The sequence below is a fragment of the Schistocerca americana genome, chromosome 4, assembly GCF_021461395.2.
Source record: "Schistocerca americana isolate TAMUIC-IGC-003095 chromosome 4, iqSchAmer2.1, whole genome shotgun sequence".
NCBI lineage: Eukaryota > Metazoa > Arthropoda > Insecta > Orthoptera > Acrididae > Schistocerca > Schistocerca americana.
In genome coordinates, this window is record NC_060122.1 from 852,554,227 (window position 1) to 852,580,965 (window position 26,739).

At 39.8% G+C, this 26,739-nt stretch overlaps 1 protein-coding gene across 1 annotated transcript; it reads left to right on the forward strand.

Moving 5' to 3' along the window:
• Window positions 1-1,853: 1,853 nt before the first annotated feature.
• LOC124613861 lies at window positions 1,854-26,739 on the forward strand. Its single transcript, XM_047142587.1, has 3 exons — window positions 1,854-1,924; window positions 26,315-26,591; window positions 26,635-26,739. The coding sequence occupies exons 1-3, from the start codon at window positions 1,854-1,856 to the stop codon at window positions 26,737-26,739; spliced, it is 453 nt and encodes a 150-aa protein (XP_046998543.1).

Here is a 26,739-nt window from a genome sequence, read left to right on the forward strand (position 1 = left end):
GGCGCGACTGAAGGCACCAGCTTGGTGGGTGCGACTCCCTAGAAGTCGTATCACTGTGTCTCATTGTATCAAGCACGGTTCCCCATCCGACTTCTTTGACACTGGTCTTTGTTTCACAGCGTTTGCAGTGTGAATGGAAAGCTATTTTGCGAGTTGCCAGCATTATGAGCTTGGAGCCTTGTAAAGGAACCGCCGGTGGGTGGGAGAGTTCACTATCCCCTCGCCACACGGCCGACACCTAGCTTCTGGTGTCTGTTGTCCGACCAGGGGTTGGCTGCACATTCGGAATGGGGCCCACCGCCACCTACTCCGAGTCCACCAGTCTCGTCTCTCTGGCTATGCGGCAGAGCCAGACGAAATACTTTTGTGAACAAGAGATGGATTTTCCTACTGATGCACATATAGACTGCCCACATATAAATTTGGAACCTCCGTTCACTCAATTAATCTATCAGGTTCACCAGTTTGGGCCTTGCAAATCGGAATTCGATAGGCAAAGAGAATTGGTTATCAAAAAATAAGGAAGATGGATCAACCCATAAGGCTTTTCCACATCTTGTGGAGGAGGCAGAAGGCTTTCTATTTTCCATAACCACCCCGCTTACAACAGACTTTTTGTGCAGAGTGTATAGCGTAATGGGTTAAGGTGGTGGTAGCACAATACCAGCAAAACGGATTATAAAACAACGTGTCAAAATAAACTGGACAGGACAGAATGGTCAAAACAAGTGAGGACTACTGCCAGTGTACATCTTATGCAACTAACCCCTCTCAACACTCATACACTCGCAGGTCATGTGCTATGTCACATTCACTCACCACCTTGCATGGTGACTGGCACTAGGTTGGAGGCCATTAGCATGACGCTATTTTGAAAAGTTGGATCCTTGGATGCTAGCAAATAAAACATGAATGGAAAGTTGGATACATTGGTGATGTGACAGTCCAACTCCAGACATTTCATATATAAATTTTGCGATCCAGAACATTGTTCTGTAAGACAAGGGAGTTAGTTGATGTTTGCAGGTCTGCAGACTTTTGTCATTGCTCAGCAAGTTTGTGACATATACACCTCACGCACACATGTAAATACAAAAAAAACATAAGACTGATAATAGATTACAAGTAATCAGCCAAGCAATGTAACCACCCATAAAACATAATAAATAACAAAAAATGAATTAGCACTGTGTCATACTAAAACAAAGATTAGATGAAGAAATTTTATTTTTTAAGTAAGTATGAGTTGATTGGAGGCCAGCAGGAAAAAGGTATCAGTATGTTTTGTTCTGAACTGGACTTCACGTGGGTACCTAAACTCAGTGCACTTACATCACACACAGGGATCCCCCTGTCAGTGGTGACGGCAGTGACTGGGCATGGTTCGAGGCTGGTGGCGACTGAAGTGGTGCAGAAAGAAGATGGTCAGATGAATCGTCCCCACACATGAGTGTCGTATGTGGCGTCTGTAAGGTATGATGGGAGAGGGCCAGATGGCCCGCCAGAGAGCAGTGTGTTGTTGTCGGCCCTACTTGTGTATGTGGCTGGGCGCTTACTGCACTGAGAGCGGGCGTGGCAGCTGTGTGGGTTCCCCTGAAATGACTTCTCAGTGTGGCTACTCCGGACTGCCTGGACACCATCCCTGCAGATGCTGAGACCGGCTTGTGCCTCCGTGGATAAGACATGGCGGCAAGGCAGGCGAAAGCCCCTACGATGCCCCCCTGCTGCTGCATACACACCGCCCTGGAGATGGCGTGCACTGTGGATGCGTGGCTGACAGTGGGACCCGGCACGACACTGTGCTATCTGCTAGCCCCTGCCTGTGGCTCAGGGGCTGCTCACCACTGAATGACATGCCGCCCCAGCTCCCACCACCACCCCATCTGCTGTGGCGGCCAGAGTTTGGGCCGACTGCCCCAGCTGGGTGAGTGTTTTGGGATTCCCGGCGGCCTCGACGCGGCTACGGTCATCTGCCTCTGGACAGTCACCCCAGCTTTCACTTGGCCCAGCTGCCTGCCAGACATCAGCCTCCCCTCCACTGCTCGGCACCCGGCCGACTTGTGCAGGCCTTCATGGCTGCCTCTGGCACTGTCTCTCCACATTACTCCTTTCTGCTTGACTATTGCACCTATGATGATTCTTACGAAAGTGTCCAGTAGAGAGAAATCACCTTCTTTAAACCTCTGCAATCACCGCTGGGTACTGCTGCGATCCACTGTGTCCTCCCGATAAACAGGGAGCAACTTCCTGCGAATCGATGTGGCAGAGTCATCGGCGGTCTTGAAGAGAAACTCTATCACCGACTGTTGTCGCAACCTGACATCTACTTCATGGCCCATTATGGTTCACCTGTAAATAAAAGAAAATACTTATTTTTACTAACCTATAGCTAAATGTTCCAAGTATGTTCACAAAAAATTTTTTTCTCCTTCTGCAAAAAAATGAAAAAATTAGAGACAACTGTGCAAAACTTTTTGAACAGCTTTGTATGGCAAAATATAAACAAAAAGTTATTCATGTAGTAAAATAAAATTGTTGATAATCGTAAAAGAAATTGAACTAAAGTAACATGTACAAAAATATAAACAGACAGCAGTACATATAATGAAAGAAAAAAATAGAGACATTTTATAATTGGAACTGCAGCTAAATCTATGGTTACAGCCTAAAATATTTCTATTGGGGGCCGCACCATGCCCTATGCGACCGCTAATACCTAATTCTGAAGTAACTCACTCATACCCTCCATCTTTAAGAGTTTCATATCCTAACGTTAGCTTAACATGCATAAGCATATGACTTAAAACTAATATCCAAGATTTCTTGATTTAAACATGACAAAATGTGAATGTGTGTGTGGGTGTGTGTGTATGTGTGTGTGTGTGTGTGGTGTCTCACATATAAACCTTCCCAGTTTCTAGTCTTCCTTTCCATTGTCATTGTGAATGCACCACCTGCAACTTGATTTAGGAAGACAACACAAGTACGTTAATACAAAGAAAATTGTTGCAAATAGGTTCATCAGTGAGTTTCTGTAATTTACGGGTAGTCCATGTGATGATATATCAGACTTCTCTTCATCTACATCTACATCTACATCCATACTCCGCAAGCCACCTGACGGTGTGTGGCGGAGGGTACCTTGAGTACCTCTATCGGTTCTCCCTTCTATTCCAGTCTCGTATTGTTCGTGGTGAACAGATGCTGCAGACATCATGATGAGGTGTTTGGACCCTATAAACACCTTGTCATCGACAGGAAAAGTCACATTGAGTGTCAGCTTGTAACCTCCCACAAAAAAATTCCGTAACCTCCCAACAGTAAAAACAATATTTCATTCACATTCACATTTAGCGTAACCTCCCAACAGTAAAAAATAATAATAACCTCCCCACAGTAAAAAATATAATTATGTATTATAGCATTTATTCACATTCAGCATAACCTACCAACAGATAAATTCTGTACCTACCAATAATACAATGTGACTAATCTCTCAATAAAATTGTGGCTCACTTATATAACCTATCAATAAATGACTGTGAATTTAAACTGGTAAATTTTGGACGTCAACAGTGCTGCATCATGGCCCTGAAAGATCATACTGAATAAATTGAAAATTCTTACCTCAATAAAGTCGCCAAATAACGCATATGTATCTGCTCTTATAATAAATTTTTGTGGCACATCCCAGTGCAAAGCTGGCCGATAGATTTGTCATGTATAAAAAGAACAATTGAACTTTTCTTCACAATAATCGGGATGACCATGGATTGGAGAAATTAGTAAATTCTTTAAATTGAGATGAATGATTGTCAGAAGTTACTTTTTATAAGAAAGATTATTATTAAGAGATTATTTTGAAAAACATTTACATGGGACTTGATATTACAAAAGTGCATATGCACAAGGCTGCTTTTACCTTATAATATATCGCTCAGGCTCCACCATTGCTCCCCATGACTGGCCCAGCTAACTTCATACACACGACAGATCGGTTGTCCTTCAGTGCCAGTGCTACTGCATATCCAGAGTTCTACTCTACAGCCTGTCCTAGAGTGTTTGGACTTCGTTATGGGGTGCAATTCTCTTCTTCTACACTTCCAGTTGTCACTATATCTCGCACTGACGCATCTCCACGTGGCGGGCGCGTGATTCGAACACTAATTGCCAGCTTAGCACCTAACGCAAATTTATGCTGAGTTCGGCACACCCGAAAAGTTGGAGCTGCCCTTCACTCGTGAGCAGATAAAAGTTTCATGAGACCCTATGTAGGAGCAGCAAGAATGGGCCTGGTTGCCACCTCAGTTCCACATTATCTGTGTGCACCGCGGAAAACGGCGTAGCGCAGCTATTGCGCGCCCACCCGTGCGTATCGTTGCTCGGAACATTATCAGCACCGAGCTTTTCTTGTGTGTGGCACAACATGTTCTTGTCACTTGCTACATTGCGCTTATTAATTTTAATAAATTATTTTTTAAATTTTTTAATTTTCAAATTTTAGTTAAGGATTAATTTTAGTATAAATGGCTTTAATTAAAATAAAAGGAAGCATTAATTATTCCTAGAGGCACAGAACCTTGTGAAATGGACGTATGTCTTTCTATAACCAAGGAAATTATAGAAAGGGAACGATTTTTCCCATTATTTAGTTACTTAGTATATAACGTTTACCACATTTGTTGTGCAGATGACAGAGATTTAATTCATCTTTGTAATATATTTGGAGATTATTATATTTGTAAATATACAGCAAGTTGTCTTCGAATTAATTTAGAATATCCAAAATTAAAGTTAGACTTTTTAAAAAGAGAATTGTATAGTTATTCCAGAAAATTCGATACAATGACAATAGATACGTAAATAATTACACAACAAATACAAGATTTCTTTGTTCTTATACTGCATTGTTTTTATCTTATCTAATTTAAATTTAATCTTGTAATTTAGACTTACGTTTTTGATTAGAATTTCTTCTTACAACCAATAATTCCAACAATAACAATCTTTTACATTATTGTATTTAAAAATATATCTATCTTTTCCATGGTAATTTTCAATGGTTATATTGGAAACAATTAAATATAATTCTTCTTCTGAAGTTTCTAGTCATTTACAACAATTTTTATGTTCCTTAAAATTTGTCCCATTTTTATATTTTCGATTCTTTTTTATCTTCTTCTTTATACAATTATTCCTTTTTGTTGTTGAACATACATATCGTGTTTAAATATGTTATAACAACTATTTTGTAATGAGCCTGTTAATTTTAATCACATTTGAGATAGTGGAACCGGTTAAAAAGGAGCTTTCACGAAATATTTGCTATTATTTTTATTAGTTATAAACAAGCTGTTAATGGATGGAATTCTTGTTCTTTTGGAGAGCTGGATTAATATAATTATAAATTTTTGCTTCTAATCTTAGAAGAAAATGTTTCCTTTAATCTTTTATCTGGACAGTTATATTATGTATTATACGATTGCGAAGTTGTTTATTAATTCCAGGGCTCATTAATTGACAGATAAATTTGTTGTAGATTTTTACTTTAGAATTAGAATTTACCCAAGTTGAGCAGTGTTTTCCAAGAGCATTATTGTTGTTATCAATTACATCAAATCTTTTTTATATTCTCCTTGTACTCGAAATTCAAATTTTTATGTTCAGTATCCACACATTTCTTCTTTATTAAAAACACCTGCAAAATATTGTATTATATCTGAATCCAATAAATAATTATGTTCTTCTTTAATTTCTGTTAAAATTTCTGATAATTCTCTTAAAAGTACACCTAATTTAACACCAGCTAATTCGATTTTATATGAAGTAGCAATAGGATTGTTATAGTTTCACTTAATAGTTTTTATATCTTTATTAATAATTTGTTTAATACCATTAAGCGTTTGTACAATTGAACCCAATAAATAAGGAATTTTTACTGTAACACCATGTCTAGTCAAATGAAATTTACAAAATCTAGATCTAAAAAACTATTAAAACTGTCACATACAGATTTTCTTTCTTATTCATTTCTCTGTCACAATCTACATCTACGTGATTAATGTGCTATTCAAAATAAAGTTCCTGGCAGATGGTTCAGTGAAACACCTTCAAGCTGTGTCTACACTGTTCCACTCTTCACTGGCGAGCGGGAAAAACGAGCACTTAAATTTTTCTGTGTGAGCCCTGATTTCTTTGATTTTATCGTGATGACCATTTCTCCCTATGTAGGTGAGCGCCAACAGAATGTTTTCACAGTTTACATCTGCATCTACATCTACATCCATACTCCGCTAGCCACCTGAAGGTGTGTGGCGAACGGTACCTTGAATACTCCTATCTGTTCTCCCTTCTATTCCAGTCTCGTATTGTTCGTGGAAAGAAAGATTGTCGGTATGCCTCTGTGTGGGCTCTAACCTCTCTGATTTTATCCTCATGGTCTCTTTGCGAGATATACGTAGGATGGAGCGATATATTGCTTGACTCTTCAGTGAAGGTATGTTCTCGAAACTTCAATAAAAGCCCGTACCAATCTACTGAGCGTCTCCCTTGCAGAGTCTTCCACTGGAGTCTATTTATCACCTCCATAACATTTTCGCGATTACTAAATGATCCTGTAATGAAGCGCACTGCTCTCCGTTGGATCTTCTCTATCTCTTCTATCAAGCTATCTGGTACGGATCCCACACTGCTGAGCAGTATTCAAGCAGTGGGCGAACAAGTGTACTGTAACCTACTTCCTTTGTTTTCGGATTGCATTTCCTTAGGGTTCTTCCAATGAATCTCAGTCTGGCATCTGCTTTACCGACGATTAATTTTATATGGTCATTCCATTTTAAATCAGTCCTAATGCATACTCCCAGATAATTTATGTAATTAACTGCTTCCAGTTGCTGACCTGCTATATTGTAGCTAATTGATAATGGATCTTTCTCTCTATGCATTCGCAGCACATTACACTTGTCTACATTGAGATTCAGTTGCCATTCCCTACACCATGCGTTAATTCGCTGCAGGTCCACCTGCATTTCAGTACAATTTTCCATTGTTACAATCTCTCGATATACTACAGCATCATCCGCAAAAAGCCTCAGTGAACTTCCGAAGTTATCCACAAGGTCATTCATATATATTGTGAATAGCAACGGTCCTACGACACTCTCCTGCAGCACATCTGAAATCCATGTTACTTCGGAAGACTTCTCTCCATTGAGAATGACATGCTGCGTTCTGTTATCCAAGAACTCTTCAATCCAACCACGCAATTGGTCTGATAGTCCATATGCTCTTACTTTGTTCATTAAACGACTGTGGGGAACTGTATCAAACGCCTTGCGGAAGTCAAGAAACACAGCATCTACCTGGGAACCCATGTCTATGGCCCCCTGAGTCTCGTGGACGAATAGCGCGAGCTGGGTTTCACACGACCGTCTTTTTTGAAACCCATGCTGATTCCTACAGAGTAGATTTCTAGTCTCCAGAAAAGTCATACATAATATGTGTTCCAAAATTCTACAACTGATAGACGTTAGAGATACAGGTCTATAGTTCTGCACATCTGTTCAACGTCCCTTCTTGAAAACGGGGATGACCTGAGCCCTTTTCCAATCCTTTCGAACGCTATGCTCTTCTAGAGACCTACGGTACACCGCTGCAAGAAGGGGGGCAAGTTCCTTCGCATACTCTCTGTAAAATCGAACTGGTATCCCATCAGGTCCAGCGGCCTTTCCTCTTTTGAGCGATTTTAATTGTTTCTCTATCCCTCTGTCGTCTATTTCGATATCTACCATTCTGTCATCTGTGCGACAATCTAGAGAATGAACTACAGTGCAGTCTTCCTCTGTGAAACAGCTTTGGAAAATACATTTAGTATTTCAGCCTTTAGTCTGTCATCCTCTGTTTCAGTACCATTTTGGTCACAAAGTGTCTGGAAATTTTGTTTTGATCCACCTACCTCTTTGACATAAGACCAAAATTTGTTAGGATTTTCTCCCAAGTCAGTACATAGACCTTTACTTTTGAATTCGTTGAACACCTCTCACATAGCCCTCCTCACATTACATTTCACTTCGTGTAATTTTTGTTTGTCTGCCGGCCGCGGTGGTCTCGCGGCTCTAGGCGCGCAGTCCGGAACCGGGTGACTGCTACGGTCGCAGGTTCGAATCCTGCCTCGGGCATGGATGTGTGTGATGCCCTTAGGTTAGTTAGGTTTAAGTAGTTCTAAGTTCTAGGGGACTGATGCCCACAGCTGTTAAGTCCCATAGTGCTCAGAGCCATTTGAACCATTTTTTTGTTTGTCTGCAAGGCTTTCACAATGTTTATGTTTGCTGTTAAGTTCCCTTTGCTTTAGTAGTAGTTTTCTAATTTGGTTGTTGTACCACGGTGGCTCTTTTCCATCTCTTACGATCTTGCTTGGCACATATTCATCTAATGCCTATTGTACAATGGTTATGAACTTTGTCCGCTGATCCTCAACACTATCTGTACTTGAGATAAAACTTTTGTGTTGAGCCATCAAGTACTCTGAAATCTGCTTTTTGTCACTTTTGATAAACAGAAAAATCTTCCTACCTTTTTTAATATTTCTATTTATGGCTGAAATCATCGATTCTGTAACCGATTTATGATCGCTGATTCCCTGTTCTGCTCCCTATGCCGCCGGTAGGGCCTCCTCCACATCTCGAATGAGACCCCCCAGCAAGCAGACAGAGTGAACACTGGCCTTGTTCCTCGACCTTTGCGCTATTTCCCTAAGGGGCTCCATCACCCACCTAATATTGGAGCTCCCAATCACTAATAAACCCCTCCCCCGTGTGCCTGCTCGGATCTTGCTGAAGAAGCGGCCACATGTCCACCCACAGGCAGAGAAGACGATGCCGCACGGCCAGCCTCCACATTGACCCTCCGACTCATGAGACGCAAACGCAGTTGAACACGCCACTCCCCTTGGGGAGAGGGTGGCCCAACCGCACCCGGTACCCACGAAGATGTCTCGACAGCAGGGACAGTGGGTGAAGCATGTAACACCTGGCGTGTACCACGCGATGCACCAGACTCCCCACTGCCGCTACACTCCGAGGTAGCAGTCTGAAGACGGCTGACCGCGGCCATTAGCATGTTCAGCTATTCGCGAACAGTGGCCAGCTCCTCCTGCGTCCGTACACAGCAGTCACACATCCTATCCATCCTAAGAAATCAACAATTTACTGTAGAAAGTTAAGTAATCAACTTTTAACTAGACTCCTAATTCACTAAAGGCGGCTGATAACTGACTAAACTGTAGATACTAGACACTTCTTGTTGGAAACAATGAAAATAAGCGCTAACTGCCTCTGGACTGTATTCAAAACAAACACGCAATCTATGGAACATTATTACTAGTACTCGAAAATTAAATCTTTCTAAAAGCAAAAACACACAGAAAAAGAAGTGACAAGTAAAAAAAACACAGTTAATACTTACATTAACGTAGCCGGCCGCTGGTGGCCGAGCGGTTCTGGCGCTACAGTCTGGAACCGCGCGACCGCTACGGTCGCAGGTTCGAATCCTGCCTCGGGCATGGATGTGTGTGTTGTCCTTAGGTTAGTTAGGTTTAAGTAGTTCTAGGTCCTAGGGGACTTATGACCTCAGCAGTTGAGTCCCATAGTGCTCAGAGCCATTTGAACCATTTGAACTTACATTAACGTAGCTTGCTGCACAAGAGATGTGAAGCTGACGGCAGATACGACGACACTGGCAGTACTCGCAGGAGAAAACTGGTGACTGAAATTTCATGAGAAGATCCCGTCACAATGAAAAACGCCTTTGTTTTAATGACTGCCACTCCAACTCACGTATCATGTCTGTGGCACTATCTCCCCTATTTCGCGATAATACAAAACGAGATGCCCTTGTTCGTACTTTTTCGATGTCATCCATCAGTCCCACATGATGCAGATCCCACACTGCAAAACAATACTCCAGAATAGGGGGGACAAGTTTGGTGTCAGCAGTCTCTTTGGTAAACCTGTTGCATCTTCTAAGTGTTCTGGCAATGAATCGCAGTCTTTGGTTTGCTCTTTCCACAACATTATCTATCTAATTGTTCCAATTTAGGTTATTTGTAATTGTAATCCCTAAGTATTTAGTAGAATTTACAGCCTTCAGAATTGTGTGACTTATCGTATAATGGAAATTTAGCGGATTCCTTTTAGTACTCATGTGAATAACTTCACCCTGTGCTTTATTCAGGGTCAATTGCCACTTTTCGCACCATACAGATATCTTATCTAAATCATTTTGCAATTCGCTTTGGTCGTCTGATAACTTTACAAGACGGTAAATGACAGCATCATCTGCAAACAATCTAAGACAGCTACTGAGATTGCCTCCTATGTCGCTAATGTAGATCAGGAAAAATAGAGGGCCGATAACACTTCCTTGGGGGATGGCGGATATTACTTCTGTTTTACTCGATGACTTTCCATCTATTACTGCGAAATGTGATCTTTCTGACACGAAATTACGAATCCAGTCGCACAACTGAGGCGATATTCTACAGGCAAGCAGTTTGGTTAGAAGACACTTGTGAGGAACAGTATCGAAAGCCTTCTGGAAATCTGAAATTATGGAATCAATTTGACGTCCCCTGTCGATAGCACTGATTGCTTTATTAGTATAAAGAGCTAGTTGTGTTTCACAAGAATGATATTTTCTGAATCAGTGCCATGTGTCAATAAATCATTTCCTTCGAGGTCCTTCATAATGTTCGAATACAGTATATGTTCCAAAACCGTTCTGCAAATCGATGTTAATGATATGGGCCTGTAATTCAACGGATTACTCCTACTTCCCTTTTTGGGCATTGGTGTGACTTGAGCAATTTTCCAGTCTTTAGGTATGGATCTTTCTGTGAGCAAACGGTTGTATATAATTGCTAAATATGGAGCTATTGTATCAGCATACTCTGAGAGGAATCTGACTGGTATACAATCTGGATCGGAAGCCTTGTCTTTGTTAAGTGATCTAGGCTGCTTTGCGACACCGTGGGTATCTACTTCTATGTTTCCCATCTTGGTAGTTGTTCTTGTTTGCAATTCAGGAATATTTACTTCTTCTTTAGTGAAGGAGTTTCGTAAAACCGTGTTTAATAACTCTGCTTTAGCGGCATTGTTATCAGTGATCTACATCTACATGGATACTCTGCAAATCACATTTAAGTGCCTGGCAGAGGGTTCATCGATAGTATTGATTGTGTCTTGCCACTGGTGTGCTTTATGTATGACCAGAATCTCTTTATGTTTTCTGCCAGATTTCGAGACAGAGTTTCGTTGTAGAAGTTATTAAAAGCATTTCGCATTGAAGTATGCACTATATTTCGAATTTATGCAAAACTTTGCCAGCCTTGGGGATTTTACATTCTTTTAAATTTGGCATGCTTGATTCTGCAACAGCGATCTGACCCGTCTTGTGTGCCATGGGGAATCAGTACCATCACTTATTAATTTATGTGGTACACATCTCTCAGTTGCTGTCGATACTATCTCTTTGAAAACATTCCACAACTTTTCTACACTTAGATGATCAGATCAGAAGGAGTGAAGACTATCTCTTAAAAAGGCGTTAAGAGCATTTTTATCAGCTGTTTTAAATATATATACTTTGCGTTTCTTTTTGATGGTCGTAGGTGTTACGGTATTCAGCCAAGCAGTAACTTCCTTGTGGTCACTAATCGCTGTATTGGTCACAATACTCACTATTTGTCCAGGATTATTTGTTGCTAAGTGGTCAAGTATACTTCCGCAACCATTTACGCTTCGAACGGGCTCATGAACTAATTGTTCAAAATAATTTTCTGAGAAAGCATTCAGTACAATTTCGGATGCCGTTTTATGCCTGGTGCTGGCTTTATACGTAGTATATTGAGAGTGTCACCACTGACTATAATTGTACGATTGGGGTACCTATTCGAAATGAGACTCAAGTTCTCTTTGAAGTGTTCAGCAACTATATCTTCTGAGTCGGGTTAATAGTTTAGTCGAAGTGTCAAGTATAACCTCTGCCCATACTATTTCGCAGGAACTATCTAATTCAATTTCGCTACTAGGCAAACTACTTCTCACAGCAATAAATACTCTACCAGCAACTGTATTTAACCTATCCTTTCTGAACACTGTTAGATCGTTTGAAAAAATTTCGGCTGAAGTTATTTCCGGCTTTAGCCATCTTTCTGTACCTATAACTACTTGAGCTTCAGTACTTTCTATTAAGGCTTGGAGCTCTGCTTCTTTTCCAACATAGCTACGACAATGTACAACTACGATACCTATTGTTTCTGCAACTAACTTCCTGTGTTTTACCTTCCCCCTTTTAGACAGACGCCCTTTCTGTGGTTACCTGAGACGTCTAACCTAAAGAACCGCCCAGTCCCTTCCCACTCGTGTAGCCGCTTCCTGTATGTAGTGGGCTCTTGGCCTATTAAGCGGAACCCAGAAACCCACCAACTGCTGGCGCAAGTCAAGCAATCTGCAGCCTACACGGTCACAGAACCACCTGAGCCTCTGATTCAGATCCTCAACTCGGCTCTGCACCAAAGGACTACAGTCGGTTCTATCGACGATGCTGCCGATGGTGAGCTCCATCTTAATCTCACAAGCAAGACTGGCAATCTTTACCATTTCAAATAGCTGCCTGAAACCAGAGAGAATCTCCTCTGATCCAAAGCAACATATGTCATTGATACTGACGTGAGTCACCACCTGCAGTTGGCTGCACCCCGTACTATTGGATGGATGGATGGATATGGTGTTATGGGCGCTCAACAGTGTAGTCTTTAGCGCCCGAACGGAAACAATAGCGGACAAGTGTCACTAAAATGCAGCAAGTGCAAAAATAAGACTAAAATTAAAGGTGACAGTCTACATTGGCAGTGTGCACGTCAACAGTAGCAAAGTGGAAATCATTATGTAAAGAGGAGAACTGCAAAAGGGCGTAGGGGAAGGGGTTAAAATGAAACGCATAGCACATGTTTGGAACTGGCCTATTACAAGAATAAAAAGGAGTGGTCAGCCACTCGGCAACACACTAAAAATTCCAACCTAAAATTTTAGGCTGAAGCCCAGAAACATCACAGCACCTTAGAACTTTCTTGACACACACCTCGTCACCGGCTAAAATCGAGGGCAGATCCTCACTAATATTAACTTCCGCCCTGACAGAACTGTACTATTCATGGCATCTGGAAGCACCCTTTCCACATCTGGAATGACTCCCCCTGGTATGCACACGGAGTGCACGCTGGCTTCCTTCCCCTTCTCGGCAGCCATGTTCCGAAGGGGCCCCATTACGAGCCTAATGTTGGAGCTCCCAACTACCAGCAAACCCACCCTCTGTGGATGCAGAGACCTTGCAGGCCGAGAAGCTTCCTGTGGAACAGGGTGGATGACTGCATCCGGCTTAGAGACATCGTCAGCCACAAATAACGCTCGAAACCTGTTCTTAAAACGATTGGCCCCTCAGAAAGTTTTTCGCTGCCTGCCAGACTTTGGAATGATCTCCCACTCGACCACAGGTGAGGGGTCAACCTCAGTGCAGGCAGTACCTGGCGCGGCCACAGCAGTGGACCAATCGGGCGACACATGGGACGTGCTCTGGATGTCCCTCGCAACCCCATGTCTGACCCCCACAGTGATTCCCCGTGGCAGCAGTTCAAGCTGAACAATGGAAGCCAACACAGCCTGGAGCTGTGAGTGAAGGGTCACCAACTCAGCTCCCATCTGTACACAGCAATCACAGTTCCTATCCATTACTGCAGTCGCTCCTGTTTGAAGCTCATAAAAATATATAACAAACGAACAGTATACGTGCCTTATTAGCAGCAGGAACACGGGGTGCTCTGTCTTTGATGGTCTATCCAACATTGAGCTATACTAAGCAAAACAAAGAAAAGCCTGTACGATTCGAGGGTCGATATAAGGGTCGTTAACAACGGCGGTACTGTACACTACACTGTTATTAAAATAAAAGCTTGTACTTAGTAAGCCCTTGAACATGCAAGAAATTACCAGAATAATCTATTAACTACACAGGTATCTGTAAATAAGTCGCTCCTGCTGGAAGCTCGTAAAAATATATAACAAACGAACAGTGTACTCGCTTTATTAGCATCAGGAACACGAAGCGCTCCATCTCTGATGGTCTATCCAACACTGAGCTACACAATTTATAAATCTGTTATTTCATTTTAAGATTCATCATGTTCTCGCAAAATGGTTCTGTAATTGTTATGAATTCCTCTAATTTTTTCCTGCTTTTGTGTAGTTAATATATCCCATATTTGTAATAATACTATTGTTTTTTAAATCTTCTGCCAGTAGCCATATGCCAAAACTTTCGTTATTTGCCTTTTTTTCCATGAGGTTCTGTTATAGAATATCTATTTTTGTTTATAGTACACATTATATTTTGAGCTTCCATTTATATAGAAAAATTTTTAATTAGATTTGTGTAAAAATTGTTAAAATTACATATGTAAAAATATTACAATAATTTAACTGTTTTCAGAAAGGAGTTGAAACTGAGTAGCTGAAAGCATTGTGATATGATTTACTTACATATTTGATTGCCTGGAATATAGCTTGGGAATCAAGGAACATATAGTTCATTTATTTTTTATGGAAAATATAAATATAGCAAATGTGAATTTTTTAAAAATGAAAAATAAAAACCTTATAAGAGTTTAAAAAAGAAAAAATATAAATTAATAAAATTTAAAAGATTCCAGTTTTTCTGAGGCATATTCTTAGGTTTTTTAGCATTTTATTTTTTTCATGTGAGTGAGAAGCTGGCCCATGTCACCAACATTATTTAAAATCCATATAGAGATAAGTCTAAAGACATGGTCTTGTAAATGCAATGGGACAGGGCTAGTAATTAATGATAGAGTTTATTTACATCATCTGCTTTAGCTGATGATCAAGTAGTTGTAGCACAAGATGGGGAGGATGCAACTTATATATGTTACTATTTTGCAATGGAATACAGAAACTGGGGATTGAAGATTAACTATCAGAAAACAGTATACCTCACTAATATTCCAGATGAAGAAAATTAAGAAGGTCAATACTTTTTGTTATTTGGGATCCATGTTCGAGTCGGTCAGAAAATCAGAGGTACAACTTAATATAAGAATTAGCAGTAGAAGGAAGGTCATTGGGATGCTCAACTCAGTCTTATGGAGCAGAAATGTAATAAGCTGAACCAAGAGAATCTTCTACAAATTGTTACTAGAGAGTATAGCTATGTATGGAGTGAAAACTTGGACTACTAATATTAAACATATTAAAAAGCTTCAAGCAGTAGAAATGGACTTCTGGAGAAGATCAGTATAACGAAATAATAAACAGAATGAAGTAAGAGAAAGAATACATGACCCAATTGTTAGAAGGAAATTACAATGGTTTGGGCACTTAAGAAGAATGGAGGAAGCCAGAACACTGAAAATGATGCTGCAATGGGAACTGGATGGAAAGAAGAAGATGCCCTATGAGCACCTGGCTCCAAACTGTACAATTAACAGTTAAGAAAACTTGTCACAGTGGAACAAGATCTATAGGATCAAAGCACCTGGAGGTACATCCTGAGGAGATAAACTAAGGTCTTATGTAACAGAGGCAATGAATTATGGGTATTTGTTATGTTGGAGAAAACATTCATATAGAGGAAAATCTTAATAAAAAATCATAAATAAAAATATTTAAAAAATTTAAAAATTTTAAAAACTTTGAACAATTATAAATTTAAAGTTTATAAATATGTGAGATGTTTAATTGTTTTATATTCGATTAAAACTAATAATTTTAAATGATATAGTTATTGATGGAATTCAGTTATATTTTAATTAATAAACTGGATTGAATGGCCCCAATTTTTGTTAAGGGGAGGTACAAAAAATTTCTGACTGGGTCCAAATTTAGGTCCACGTGAGCAATTTCCAGCTACTTTTATCTTATGTGCAATGCATAAATGCAGTTTCAAAAAATTGAGGATCTCTCAAAAACGCGTCGGTATTGGTAAAATTTTTGAAACAAAATTACGATGTCGGTGGTGTGTAACACAGGTAAACACACTCAGAAATAAGAACTTAAAACTTCTTTATTATATCATTTTATAAAACGTGAATTGCCATGTTGCTTAGGCAATGATACATTTTACAGCACTCAAAAACAATACAATGTTCTTTAGTCTCTTGTGATATCACAGAACATATAGCTCTGAAGCCAACTTTGTCGATGTCAGAACACTCACTAACACACCAAAACACTATATGGAAGAGCAACCTGCTCCCACATCACCCCCTTCTCAGTAAGACGGTCACAATTCACTCTACCACATCCACTAGTCTTGTAGGAAATCGAATAACGCGACTGGATCTTGATGTTCGTGGTTTTTTGTCTTCAGGTTGTTTGCCCTGGGTGGTGGTGAAACTGGAGTATCTTACGGCAATCTAACGTCTTCATTCAGCAAATATGCAGGTTTCAATCGGTCGATGGAAATGTTTTTTTCTTGGTCTTTAATTCTGCGTCCCAAAAACTTTGGTGTTCTTTCGACGACTTTGTATGGGCCTTCGTGTGGAGGCTCTAACTCTGTCAACCCTTACAAATACGTTTGTTGAAGTGCTGAGGTCCTTATATACAAATGATGTCTCTTTTACTTTGTGAGCTATTTGCACAGGTTTCAGCTGGATCATATATTGCTTTGGTTGTGAAACAAATTGGGGTAAGTCTGAATCCCTTTTTGTTCTGACTTCTTGGGAAAAATCACCAAGTATCCTGATGGGTGAACCATAAACCATTTATGATCGTAGCATTCGTGTTTTCTCTGATTGAGCAACAAAGACCAAGAAGGATTACAGGTATCGTTTGAGTCCATTTTGTAGGTGAATGTGAACAGATTGCTGCTTTAAGTGTGTGATGAAATCTTTCTATTTTTCCATTGGATTGAGGATAATATGCAGTAGTTTGAGTTTGATTACAACCACATATATTTGATAGTGCTTGAAATAACCCAGAATTAACATGTCTTCTGCGATCGGTTACTGTTTGATAAGGTGTGCCAAATCTAGTAATCCAATAATTGAAGAATGTCTAAGCTACAGCTTCTGCTTGTTTATCCCATAGTGGTATTACCTCTGTCCAATTCGTAACTCTATCAATGCATGTTAAGCAATATTTATATTCTTCAGAAGGAGGCACTGGCCCTATCAAATCCAGATGAATTACTTTAAACCATTCATCAGTGTCAGGAAAGTGTCCTATTGGTGAATGTACATGTCATGATACCTTGTTTTTTGACAAGCATCACATGCTCATAACCATTTTGCAATGTCCTTTTCATTATTCATCCACACATATTGATGTAATCATTTTTACAGTTGTCTTCATACCTGGATGATCCAAATTATGATAATGTTGAAAAATAGCATAACAAAATTGTTCAGGAACATAAGTTCGAATACTTTGTGTCGAGACATCACACCACAATTGCTTTCTTGTCTGAGTCAAATAGTATTTTAATTCAAGCGAATTATTATTGCCAGATTGCAGTTGATGAAGCTCTTCGTCCTTATCTTGTGCTTGGGCTATCTCTTCATAGTTAATTGGAACCAATTCTTCAAGCCTTGAAAAGCTATCAGCCACAACATTTGCTTTACCAGAAATATGTCGCAAAACTGTTGTGAACTGTGAAATATATTGGAGATAACGTAATTGGATTGACGTTACTTTCTCATTCTTCTACTTGAATGCGCGTGTGAGAGGGGCATGATCAGTGTAAATAACTACGTCTCTACCCTCTAACAGATATTTGAAATACTTGACAGTCATATATATACTATGTAGTTCTCTGTCATATGTGGAATACGTTTTCAGTGCATTCGTGAACTTTTTGAAAAAAAAAATCCAATAGGTTTCGATTGTTCATCTTACCCCTGTTGCAACACAGCACCAGCTGCAAAATCGGATGCATCCACAAATAATGCAGGTTGGCTGTGCAAACCCGGAAATGTTAAAAGCATTGTGTTTGCAAAATATTCTTTACATATTTGGAGCTGAGCAATTGCCTCTTCTGTCCAGTCAATATGTCTTTGGTTATTTTTAGTTGTTCCTTTTAGGTAATGATTCAATAAGATTTGGTTTTCTGCAGCATGTTCTACATATCTACGATAAAAATTGATGATTCCTAAAAATTTTCGAAGTTTGCGAACAGTTTCAAGTCACTTGTAGTTCGATAGCGCAAACACGTTTTCTGGATCCGGCTTAGTTCCTGAGGGTGTGATTAAATTCCCAAGCATGTGAGTTCTTTCACTCCAAATACGAATTTTGCAACATTTATTACTAGACCATACTGATTCAATTGTTTAAAGAGTAAATTTAGATGCTCAACATGTTGTTCAGGAGATTCTGATGCTATTAAAATATCCAACGGAGAGCAGTGCGCTTCATTACTGGATCATTTAGTAATCGCAAAAGCATTACAGAGATGACAGATAAACTCCAGTAGAAGACTCTGCAAGAGAGACACCCAGTAGCTCGGTACTGGCTTTTGTTGAAGTTTCGAGAACATACCTTCAGCGAGGAGTCAAGCAGTATATTGTTCCCTCCTATGTATATCTCGCTAAGAGACCATGAGGATAAAGTCAGAGAGATTAGAGCCCACACAGAGGCATGCCGACAGTCTTTCTTTCCATGAACAATACGAGACTGGATTAGAAGGGAAAACTGATAGAGGTACTCAAAGTACACTCCGCCACACACCGTCAGGTGGCTTGCAGTGTATGGATGTAGATGTAGATCCAAATAGGGAAAGCAGAAATCCAGCTCTCTCACAACTTCGTGTATAAACCTCTGAAATGTGCTAGGTGCATTTCGAAGTCTGATGGGCATATAATTAAATTCATAGAGACCAAAAGGAGTAATAACTGCTGACTTTGGTTTGTCTTCTTTGGCTAAAGGTATCTGATAATACGCTTTTAGTAGGTCAATCTTGGAAAATATCTTCTTATTCTGAAGCATCAAATTTACGTCATCTACTCGAGGGACTGGACACTGGTCTGGGAGAGTCCTGTCATTAAGACTACGATAATCTCCACAAACTCGCCACTGACCATTGGACTTCATAACAAGGTAAAGTGGGCTAGCCCATTGTGATTCTGATGGATGTATAACACCATTATTCAGCAGAAACTGAAATCCTTTCTTAGCCATTTGAAATTTATGTGGGCGATTGTGATTTTTAGTGGTCCTGTAAATTACCTTTTGTACAGATATGTACTTGTAACATAGGACAGGTCATTAGGCTTACAATCTAGATAATATGAAATATAAAATTACATAAAATACCTTACACATTAAATATACATAGGAACCTTCACAATATTACATTGTACACAATGACTTACGATGCAGTATATTCATAATATTACACAGTACAAAATGACTTATGATACATACAAAAAAAATTATTTTGTGAGATACAATTAGCTTATATCATACATCAGTGGTTCCTAATTACAGTTAAATTCTTTAACTCTGATTTCTGTTGCTATGTCTTTTTATGATGTGTGAGATTTATCACTCACAGGATGAACTTTTGATGACTGTTTGCTAATGTAGTCAGTGACACTATAAAATTCTCCTTGTATCAGAAACTTTTTTAGAGTTGTGGGGAAAGTTTTCTCAGTTTTGAGGTCTTGTAATTCTCTTGGCATTGCTTGTATTTACTTGATGTCTTGGGTCCTTTTTCAAAACTCTTAAGTCTATGTGGAATGCACTGCAGTTGTTTTCTGTTCCTTGTGTTGTGTGTATGAACAGTCTCATTAGTCTCCAGTTTTGTGTGATCGCGTAATGCATGGTCTTGAATATATACAATGATGGAAATGTTAGAATATTTAGTTGTCTGAAACAACTTTTACACGATTCTTTTCGCTTCTTTTTCAATACAATTCGAATGGCTTGCTTCTGTAATGTGAATATTATCTTCATTCCTGTGATAGTTGAGTTCCCCCATACTGTGATTCCATATCGCATGTATAGTTGAAAAAGTCCATGATAGAAATGCACAAGAGATCTCAGTGAGTATACTGAGCCAGTTGTCTCATTATAAATATCACTGAGGTTAGCTTACTGGAAACAGTATTTATCTGCTGTTTCCAATTTATCTCACTGGCTATTATAATGCCCAAAAACTTAACTGAAGTTACTTCTTCCAGTCCTTTTTCATCTATGAAAACATCTATATGTTCTTCTTTTTGTTTATTTTTGAAGACCATGTACATAGTTTTTTTTAAGGTTAATAAGTAACTCATTTTCAGAGAGCCATTGTGCTGTACTACTGACTGATATGAATGTATTTTGCTCAAGTGCCTCGAAATTGTTGGAAACATTTAGCACAGTCATATTATCTGCATAAATTATTTTGATTTCATTTTCACATGTCTGTATATTATTCACAAATAAATTGAAGAGAACAGGTCCCATTACAGATGCTTGAGGTCCACCATACTTAACGCTTCTAACTTCAAATCTGTACAAGTTATTAATGGCTACATATTGCCTCCTGTTACTTAGATATGATGTTATCCATTTCGCTGCATGCCCATGAATATCAGTATTCACTAGTTTTTTCACTATGACTGTATGATCAACTGTGTCAAACGCCTTGGATAGGTCAAGAAAAACTCCAGACACTACCATCTTGTTGTGCATGGCCTATATGATTGATTCTGTTAATGATTCAATTGCTGTTTCCGTTGATTTCCCTTTCTGGTCCAACCTACAAGCTTTAATAAAACCGGTGGACCACTAGAAGCAGTGATATAATGCTGTACTTTATGCTTTAACACCTTTGGTGTTATAGATGGTTTTGTTAGCTTAGGAAATTTCCCTAACAGCTTTGAAAACGGACATTTTGCATAGCGTGTGCTTCCTGAATCGTTAGCATCCACAGCAGTTACCAATGCCGAAATTTTTGACTTAGTAATGTTATCTATAAGCTTTTTATTTTTCAAATCTATGAGTAAACCAAAATTACGAAGAAAATCTACTCCCAATATTCCTTTTGATACATCTGCTACTATAAATGGCCATTCAAATTTACGCTTAAGACCTAAATCAATGGTTAACAGCTTTGACCCGTAAGTTTCTATTTCAGAACCATTTGCAGCATAGAGGCTAAATTCAGAGAGTTCAAGCTTCTTAGTTTTTGCCACTAGTATAAGAGACAAATCTGCACCGCTATCTACCAGATAAGATCGTCCACAAGTTCAGTCTTTAACAAATAACCTATATTGGCGGCTTACTGTAGGAACTAGGGCAGAGCCGCTTTTGAATCTTCCTTTCCTTGTTTTCCTTATTTTTCCATTGGCAAGTTTGTACACACTTTTCAGGTTTACACCATGAGCCAAATTTGAAGTGATAATATCAATATTGACCCTTTTTTTTTTTAACTGTGTTCTGTTTCTACTTCTGCTGCACGACCTGGATCTATTTGATTCTCGCAGCGTCTTAACTTCATTTTCTAAGTCTTTAATTTTTAAAAAGAATATCTTGGACTGAAAAGGATGTGGAAGGAACTGATAGGGTAGGGATGAGGTAATTTGAAGCTCCACAGCATATTGCATCTCTGCTGTACGATCGGCAATCTGCGCGATCTTGTCCGCCCTTTCTTCTGATATCACTAATATACTTCGAATATTACTATGAAGTTTATCGAGCCACAATGTTTTTAAAGTGTTCTCCGAGAAGTTGGTACCAGCATAGTTTCGCATTTTTTGTAATAACTGGCTAGGTTTCATATTGCCAAGTTCCAACCCACTCAACAGGTTTTTTTTTTTATTTTACGCTCTTCACTTTCCTTGAAAATTGTTGATAGTCGTTCTTTTGCCAGAAAATATTTATTATTTTCGTCACTGATTACCAGATCCCAGATGTTTTCGACATATTTCGGTTCAAGCTGGGCCAGCAGATAACTGAACTTAGTTGCTTCCGTTGCTATGGCAGCGATTGTTAACTGAGCCTCGGCTTGGCAAAACCAAATATCGGACTTTTCTACCAAAAGGGAGGAAGCATTACGCTTAAGTTAGTCATTTCTGGAGTACTGACAGGATTGTCCCCGTCAAGTCCACTTCCTGATTGCATTTTGAGTATTTTATTGAACACCGTCTGCGCCGAATTCCAGCAGATTCCGCGTTGGACAATTCGCCGATAATTGCGTTGCAGGGTTTCTTTTGTTGTCTCGCCGACCACGTCGGAGTGACCAATTTGTCGGTGGTGTCTAACACAGGAAAACACACACAAATAAGAACTTAACACTTCTTTATTATAACATTTTATAGGACGTGAATCGGCGTGTTGCTTAGGCAACGATGCATTTTACAACTCTCAAAAACAATACGATCCTCTTTTGTCTCTTGTGATATCACAGAACATATAGCTCTGTAGCCAACCTTATCAATGTCAAAACACTCGCTAACACACCAAAACACTATATGGAAGAGCAACTTGCTTCCACAACGGAAAACGTCAGATTGGTGGTCAAAGATGTACTTCAGTTGAAGACATTTTTGTTTGCTAAATAGTGTCCTAAAAGAACTAACTAGGTCGTAAATTTTCTTTTATGCTTTATAGATGGCAGAGACTAAGCTGCCTTTCAATTATTTTTCAAATGTGTCATTCTGTTCTACGCTTTCTATTCTGAGTGGTAGTTTGTTTTGTCAGATGTTCAACAATTTTGAATACTTATTCCCATTTACGTGTTTCATGCTTAATCTGTAAATTACTAACAATGACAAATCACTCTTGAAACAGATGGATAGAGAGAGAGAGAGAGAGAGACAGAGCACTCTTATATTTACATAACATCGAATATCGGAGAACGTAGTTCTATTAATAAGGCACTCCCAGAAACTTACCATTATAGAAAAGTACGGTGAGAAAAAGTTTCAGATACGGCAGGACGCATACCTGCTGTATAGCTACACTGCACTCTATAACCCGACAGTTGTGACTGCTCAACATGATGAACCACCGATAGCTTGCGTTTTGTGCTGTAACTCGGATCTCATGAAGGCCTTAACCTCCAATGCGTCATTATGTGACGTTTAATTATAAAAATCGTACCAAGAACGACGTGTTTTTCTAAATCTTCAATGTACCACTGCCTTGAAATTGCACACTTTCATAACACGCAATCGAGAACGGTGTTTCCCAAGCACCCATCATCGAATCTTAACGAAACTCGATGGTAGTTCCGGCGGTCTTCAATATGTTCGTTTCATGTGAAAATGAGGTCATGTTTCCACAAAGTCTCGTGGATTTTAGGTTACCGTCCGATGCAATGGTCATCCATGTTGCGTTTACAGAGATGTATTACCGCCGTTGCCGTGAGTCTACTGTCTCATGGCTTCACTTCGAAGATGGCACTGTCATTGTGACTTCAGGGCTGTTTTAATGATAGCAGTTCACTGACCAATAATAATGTGGCTGGTTGTTGTGTTCAATATCACACCTAATTATTTCCGAGCATGAAAGTAATGTGTAGTCAAAAGTTTATGTTCTGCAAATACTCTATCATTGCGTGTGCCTTATTAGTATTTATTGGTTGCTGACCAGTGGGTAAGTCACATCTTTCCTCACCTTACTCGATTTGACCTGTTTGTTGATTGCGTTTTAATTGAACTGTTGTAATTTTGTTTAGTTACATGTACAAAATGTAAGTGCTTTGCACAACAAAATAATCAATGTAGTATAATTATAACACTCTTCTGAGATTGTGAATATGGGGTAATGCTGTGACTTTGGTAGCTATTCTTGTTCACGAATTAAAGCGTATCTTCGTTTTCTACATTCATTGCTATTTTTCAAGCTATTGTTACCGTCTGTTTCTTTAAATGTGAGAACCTGTCAACTACATACTCATTATTTAGATAATTATGTATTACAACAGTACTTCACAATACGCTTCCCCAATGGTAAAAGTCTGCCGGTGGCGAGAAGTAAGTTCTAATTTGTGAGAAAAATTACAACCTACAGCAAGAAAATGAACTTCTTCCTTTGCACTAGAGGGTAACTGAAATAACGAGAAAAACCAGCAGCAGGTATATTACATACCAGTGCCAGAAAACATTTCATCTGCAGGTATACAAGAGGTTCTTGTTTGGAAAGGAGTTCTCCTAAAACAAAACTAGCTTATAAAATTTCTCTTATACTTTACAGACAGCTGAGACTAAGTTACTTTTTTATACTTTTTCAGATGTATCAGTCTTTTCTGTGCTTTTTATTTTGAGTGGCATATAGATCGATTTACCAGATGATCAACGTACTTAGAAGATTTACTGGCATTTTCATTCTTAATTTGTAAATTACTGACAATGACAACTCACTCTTAGGAGAGAAGCGCTCTTATAAGCACATAACGTTAAATACACGGTCCCAGAATCTTTTACAAAAGTGAAGGGAAGAAAACACCAGCAGGATGTGAACCCACGCACAAGCTAAACTTTTGTTCATTACCCGACATTCTTTCGACTATGCAACGGTGTAGACAGGGGACTTGTTATCCTATTTAGACGCTCTGTAGCGTACAACTGCCTTATTTTAATTATAACAAATCATACCCACGACGACGCGTTTTCGAGAGATTCTCAATATATGAACACCGTAATTCATAGCACATATGCTGTAGTTTAAAACTTATCAGATATGGCTTCTGCCACTTCTCAGAACATGATATGACCTCAAAAGTCGATAGATCTCCCTGACGGTCGAAACTGGGTATGCAGATGTCTAAGTGACACAAACAGATAAGTGTTACAAAGCTGAATCTTTGCTTTGGCCAAAGATCATAGAGGTGACAAAAGTCATGGGATAGTGATATATATACATATACAGGTGGCGGTTGTATTATGTATACAAGGTATAAAATGGCACTGCATTGGTAAAGTTGTCATTTGTACTTAGGAGGTTCATGTGAAGAGGTTTCCAATGTGATTATGGCCGCACGACGGCAGTTACGGGACTTCGAACACTGAATGTTAGTTGGAGCTAGAGGCACTGGACATTCCATTTTAGAAATCGTTAGGGAATTCAGTATTCGGAGATCCACAGTGCCCAGAGTGTGTCGAGAATAACAATTTTCAGGCTTTATCTCTCATTGTGGACAACGTAGTGGCCGACAGCCTTCATTTAACTGCCGATAATTTGGTTCACTTGAAGTTCACCATCTGGACGGCCTTTGTACGTCGTTACCACATTGTCCCTGTCTTTTTCGACCCACAGAAGGCTTACAACGCGTCATGGTGCCACCATATCCGTACTGCCTTCTATGAGTAGGGTCCGCAGGGTAAACTCCCGATTTTTATCAAGAATATTCTGTAGCACAGTATCTTCCAGGTTCAAGTGTGTGCTTCAGTCAGTACCCTCCACATCCAAGAGAATGGGCTCCCACAGGGCTCTGTACAGGACGTCCCCCTCTTTCTGGTGGTCATCAGTGGTCTAGTGGAGGTTGTAGAGTTCTTCGGTATCGCCCTACTTGTAGGGTCACGATTTTTGCTTTTATGTTTGCTCCTCTAATACAGCCGCCAAGACTCGTGTCATGCACTTCCATCGCCATGATAGTGCCCACCCACACCCAGAGTTTCACCTAAATGATCAATTACTACTTGTAATTGAGACACCACTTTCTGGGACTAGTCTTTGATTCCTGACTGATGTGGCTTCACCACCTTCACCAACTTAAGTGGAAGTGCTGGCGACACCTCAGTACGCTGCCCCATTAACTCTAGCCAGGGTGATGCACATCACTCAACCCTTTCGTGGCTCTACAAAGCCCTGATTCAGTCCCGTCTTGACTACAGGAGTTCTGCGTATGCTTCTGCGTCACCCTCAGCATTGCAGATACTGGACCTCATTCATCATTGTGGGGTCCAACATGCAAGAGCAGCCTTATGAACTAGATCTGTGAACAGCCTACTAATCGATGCTGTCATTGAAGGAAGCATAGGACAGGTGACCAGGCATGGCAGACAAATGGCATGCATATCAGCTGAGGAGAACATCACATTGGTATGACAGCAGTAGTTTGGCAGCAAGTGCGTAGAGACGCTAGTGTAAGGGGCACCAGTGGCCAAATAACCACCTCACGTACCATTACATGGCATATAGTCCACAGCGGCAGAAAAAGCCTTCAGCTGTAGGTCAGTATATTTTAACTGGTCAGATTCAAATTCTCTAACGGTTATGTGGTTAATTCCAAGTAATAACACTCGGCTTGTCTTTTACAGGACCTTACATTGGAGTCAAGAAGAGAAGATCCAGCACTTCCCTGCAAACAAATCTAGCCGCAACCTGCAGGATGACCTGAACGACTTCCTGGCCCTCATCCCCCTCGACGAAATCGTCAACATCGTCCTAAACTACGTCGCCAACGGCGGTGAAGTGCAGGCCGCCCTTCAGTACCTCGTGTCTGAGGAGTTCGAGAGCACTGTCGTCTTTGGCGACCAGCAGCCCGAGCTGTACGATGTAAGCATCACTCCATTTGACACGTCAGAAAGCTATGAGGTATTGCATGACAAAGTTTTTGATTGCTCAAATTTTTCCACAGCTGCTCAACTTCCTCAAGGACTCAGGCCTTGACCCCTACGGATTCATCAACATGGTCCACGACTTCCTCAGCATTCCTCAGATACGAAACCCGCCAGCCGAATGA

Excerpts from the sequence above, each read along its gene's own strand:
- LOC124613861 (XM_047142587.1), top strand. The coding sequence starts at position 1,854 with ATGCCGCCCCAGCTCCCACCACCACCCCATCTGCTGTGGCGGCCAGAG. Across the intron at positions 1,925-26,314 it reads GGGCCGACTGCCCCAGCTGG|GACCTTACATTGGAGTCAAG; the intron begins GTGAGTGTTTTG and ends TGTCTTTTACAG. Across the intron at positions 26,592-26,634 it reads ACACGTCAGAAAGCTATGAG|CTGCTCAACTTCCTCAAGGA; the intron begins GTATTGCATGAC and ends ATTTTTCCACAG.